General features: G+C 40.5%; 2 protein-coding genes across 2 annotated transcripts in view; one reads left to right on the top strand and one right to left on the bottom strand.

Moving 5' to 3' along the window:
* Positions 1–2,548, top strand: LOC148734633 (uncharacterized). Its single transcript, XM_088754442.1, has 3 exons — positions 1–123; positions 941–1,257; positions 1,712–2,548. The coding sequence occupies exons 2-3, from the start codon at positions 969–971 to the stop codon at positions 1,813–1,815; spliced, it is 393 nt and encodes a 130-aa protein (XP_088610568.1). The 5' UTR covers positions 1–123; positions 941–968; the 3' UTR covers positions 1,816–2,548.
* An 866-nt stretch (positions 2,549–3,414) lies between these two features.
* Positions 3,415–4,499, bottom strand: part of LOC148734632 (uncharacterized) — a 7,660-nt gene continuing 6,575 nt past the window's right edge. The window contains exon 4 of the mRNA XM_088754441.1: positions 3,415–3,668. Coding sequence (XP_088610567.1) covers positions 3,571–3,668 — 98 coding nt within the window. The 3' untranslated portion in view covers positions 3,415–3,570. The remainder of the gene's footprint in view (positions 3,669–4,499) is intronic.

Below are 4,499 nucleotides of genomic sequence, written 5' to 3'. Positions count from 1 at the left end.
TGCCGGTTATCACGCGAAGGGAGATACTCTAACCAGCAGTTGGCTTAAAAAGGCTTTCGTTGTTCCCATTCTAACACAATATACGAGATCAGAAGAACGAGCAGAGAACAGTACGTGAACAAGGTAAGGGGTTTGTTCACATATTAAATTAAGAAACCCTTGTAAGGTAAAGCAAGAGGTTGACAAAAGAAAGGCGTAGCATAGCATTATTATGATGTGACTGACCACATTTTTCCATAATCACAAACTGTTACATTGATGATCAAAAACATAATTAGACACGTCAAACATAAAATCGGAACTCTTGATTCACGTCTTCTCAGTGGAGCTAAGGGTTTGAAACCTCGCCAAGTTTTCTGGCATCAGAAGAGGTTCGTCCTTAAAGCTTGCCTGACAACATTTGACATGTCATTGTAAACAGCCTGAAACGAACATCTAAAGTTCAACATCATTTTTTCTTGTAAAAAATCAGGACAGTCTTAATACCTCAAAGATCCACCAAACCACCGGGAGATTAACGTATTCCACAAATCTGTGGGGGAACAAAATTAAATTCCGTGGTTGATACGCTTTTTTTGTCATCCGTTTATCACATGCGTTTGTCATGCAATTACAAAAGATGTCCACAAGAATTCGGTAGATTACTCAACAACGATAGGGAAAAAAAAGCTGTGTATGGATTGCAGAGGGATGTTACGCCGAGAATAAAAACAGAAAAGTTACGGAAAATCTTAATATAAAAGAGCTTGAGACGTCTTTCTGTGCTTCAAGGCGGGTCTTTGCGTATGATTATTATATTTAAATGCAACTGTTTTATTCAGGTAGGCTAACATTTGAGCGCAACCTATTTTTGAATCATTCAAATAAATATCATTTTATTTTTGCAAATAAATACTCATTTTTATTTTAGTTTCAGCAACTTTTCTTTTTTCGATTTCAGTCATCTGTTGCAGTTCTTGATCGCCAAAATGGGATCGCTCTTCCTAAAATTGGTTTACATTCTGACTGCAATGAGCATTGCTGGAGATTTTATGCATCTCAGAAGCACCTGGTTGAACGCGGGACAACATGGTGGCGAGATTAGCTTGCAATCCTCCTCCCTGTTTCTCCCTGGGGCGAGTGGCGCGCCTATTTGGCCGTTTGTAGGAAGATTTGTAACCAAGAGTGCGCTCAAAGCTGCTAAAAAAAAGGCCAAGAACCAAGCCAAAAAGGCTGGAAGGAGCAGAAACAAATCTAGAAAGAGTTCAGGGGGTGCAGGTAAGTAATTTATCAAAAGTAGTCATTCTGTCGATCAAAACCCCTTTACTTTTACTGTTAAGTAGGACAAATATCTACTACTTTTTCGTTAAATCCAGGTCTAAAGTTCAACCAAACTTTCTTACTTTTGAGTTGACTGCCTCTTGGCTTCATCTCTTGCATTCTCAGGAAAAAAAATTATCATCGGTAATTACTAATTATATCATCATAGATTACGACTGTTACAAATGTTAATTTTTTTTTTTTGTCTATTGATTTATCTATTTGTTTTTCCTTTTGAGGGAACCTGATTTCCCAGACCGATGATCTTATTAACTAAGGAAAAGGACCTAAGCACGATCCGACCATTTTTGTAATGATACGGAATTAAAGAACTCGAGTTACCACTGAGTTTATCAGGACATCATGCTCTGAGAACCATTTGATTTGCTTCTTTTTTTTTTCTTTTTTTCAGAACACACCAAAAATGCTCGGAAAAGTACCTCGAATAAGCACGAGAAAGGACAGGCCAGAAAGAACAGGGACCGACAACGTGCCAGGGGAAATCGAAGAGGATAAACTAGTCATTACTGAATTGTTAGTTGCCGAGCTTGGACTCAATTTTTTTTTAACTTCCTTTTCGTAATCGGAAAAATATTAGGCGACATCTAATTGCGGCAGGGCTCTGTGACACTGAATCGCTACACGTGCGTTGGTTCCAAAATGAGTTGTTATGATCATGCTGTCGATTGCGTGGGCGCTCGGAGAGACGCGGCATCAAATAGAGTGTGACTTCTCTATCGTATGTAGCCGTGAGGTCCATTCCACTAATAGAAGAGGCACCTTATTCGCTTGTGGAAATGGGCCGGGGGCTTCGAATATACAAGGACACCGATCATTTTAAGGCACTGGCGCCTGGTTGAAAAACGACCTCCTGTTGCGCATTCCACCTTCTAATTCAAGCCTCTTGAAAATTATGCAACTTGTTTCAGATCAAAAAATATTTGGCAGGATGGGAGACTTCGACATCCCATTGCACACAAAGTAAATCGTCTTCACCTTACCCCTTTGGAGTCGCCTAATATTTCCCGGCCTAGTAACTCTTTGAAACAATTTATTAAGTTTCGTTATACATGTAAGCCCAGTTTTAGTACTGAGAAGGATCTTAAGTTAGACGAGTTTTATTTTTTTCACGAAAGGTCTCTACCTTACACTCGGCGAGATAGTGTCTTTTTAACTAGTCAATTAATGCTACGATTTTTTTTTTCTGTTAAGATGCCCTTAACCAATAAACATTATTTTTCTTAAAATATTTCGTTCGTCGACTGACAACAAAGTACTGAGTATGCCGCTTAGCCGGTATGATCCAATATGTCACCAGGGATATTGATGTGTATCGAAAACTGCGAGGAATAGGCTCATGATTTGAAAGACGAGAGAAGGTATTCAGAGAGGTTTATATCGGTATGTCCACTGGGAGGCTTCATGGAACTTTTGCACCTTTGCATACTTAGGGAGTAGCATTGAGTAGAATCCTGCTCTATCAATGAGTCAAGGAAAACATATTAGGTGAATCTCTTCACTTGTGCTAGTTAAACTCGGCTATCAATGAAAAAGGGGATTGTGAGCCTATGGGCATTAGTCAGAGAAGATTGTGCTAGGATTCAAATCAATGAAAAGAAGGAGGGAAACAAGCGCTCGCTGATGCGCAAAAATTGTCGAGGTTCTGCGAAGGGGTGTCTTCTTAGTTCCCCACCCCCCCTCCCCCTCTTACTTCCACTCACCCCTCTTTTTCTTTCGTCCCTTGAAACCGAGAACCAGGAACGGGCAGCAGTTAGACGGACGCCATTCATAGTAATTCCTCGTGATTTGAGTAGAATAACGAATCAAAAATAGTGAGTAATAGGTGGAGGGGGAGAAGGAAGGGGAAAAACGCAAGCGATTGGAGTCGATCGTTCAAAGATATTTATGTCGCACTCCGATGTTTCACCTCGAGCTGAAACACTAGATGGCCGGCAGTCCGCTGTTGGTGATAAACGGGGCGAGTCGACGGAACCCAGCTAACACAAAATTTCGCACGTCGACAACAGAGTGCTAAGCGATCCTGAAGAGCCTTAACTACAGAACTGGTATCCAACACTCAGTTTGCTGTGACAGTGGTGCGTAGGAAGCCATGACTTTATGACAGTAGGAAAATTTTATTTTTGCTCAAGTAAGTTTCGCCTCGTGTTTTGCTATGCAATCAATATAATGAGAAAGCTAAGCTAAACGTATCTAGGTCAAATCAAGGTTTAAGCTTCCATAGCCGTCAATTCGGTGAGGTAAGTAATTGGTTTATCCTTGATTTTTCGTCTTTTCCTGCTCCCTATTCCTTCTGGCTTCCGCTTTCTCGTGCGTATCCTTGGTACTTTGGCGTGCATTTTTGGTGTGCTCTGAAAGAGGGAGAAAAACAGGATTTTTTCAGTAAACAATATCTTGAAAACCAGACATGAAATATCCACCATCATACAGATTCTGACATTAGGCAACTATTGGATGAGGTTAGGCATGATATCCTGAATTTTCGAAACCGAAGTCTGAGTTTTCTGTCGAAGGCCGAGGCTGCGGCAGATAACACAGAAACGAGGTTTGATAATTCATCATGTCATGCGAAGACCGAATTCAATAATTGTTTTATTTTACATTTTTGAATAATCTGCAAAAAGAGACACTACTCTCGAAGTTTGCAAAAGTTTAAAAACACTACACGAACGAGGGGCTTGGAAACAAGGCAGAATTTGAACTCGACATGATAATTGCAATATTGGCATTCATTATCGAGCTGGCAGCGCCCGCGGGCAAAATGAAGCGAATCCTGTGTTCTGATTGGCTACCCGATTGGGTAAGATGGGCCCATCTTGCTCGCTCGGGATTGCCCGCTTTGATCCCGTGCAGGAAAAAAGGTGTGTGGAGCGGACTGACAAAGTTCTTAGCTTTTGGACAATGCCGGAGACGAAGTCGCAAAAAGTGTTAGAAGACAATGAAAACAAAGAAAAAAATTAAACGATCCTCTTGGGTCTATTGTGCTACAAACACAATGGCTTTCTTTCCCGGCTGTTGAAATAAACAAGTAATTCTTGATTCTTATTGAAGCGAAATCTTTTTGCTATGTAATAAATCCTTTATTAACCAAGCTCGTTCGACCAAGATGGCTAGAACAAGCTTGGTTTATTTTTTTTATTTTTTTTTTTTTGGCCTTTTTGGACCCAGACGCAAAAAAAGAA

The sequence above is a fragment of the Stylophora pistillata genome, chromosome 3, assembly GCF_964205215.1.
Source record: "Stylophora pistillata chromosome 3, jaStyPist1.2, whole genome shotgun sequence".
Lineage (NCBI taxonomy): Eukaryota > Metazoa > Cnidaria > Anthozoa > Scleractinia > Pocilloporidae > Stylophora > Stylophora pistillata.
Note: the sequence above shows the minus strand (reverse complement) of the source record. Positions and strands in the feature narration are given on the sequence as shown.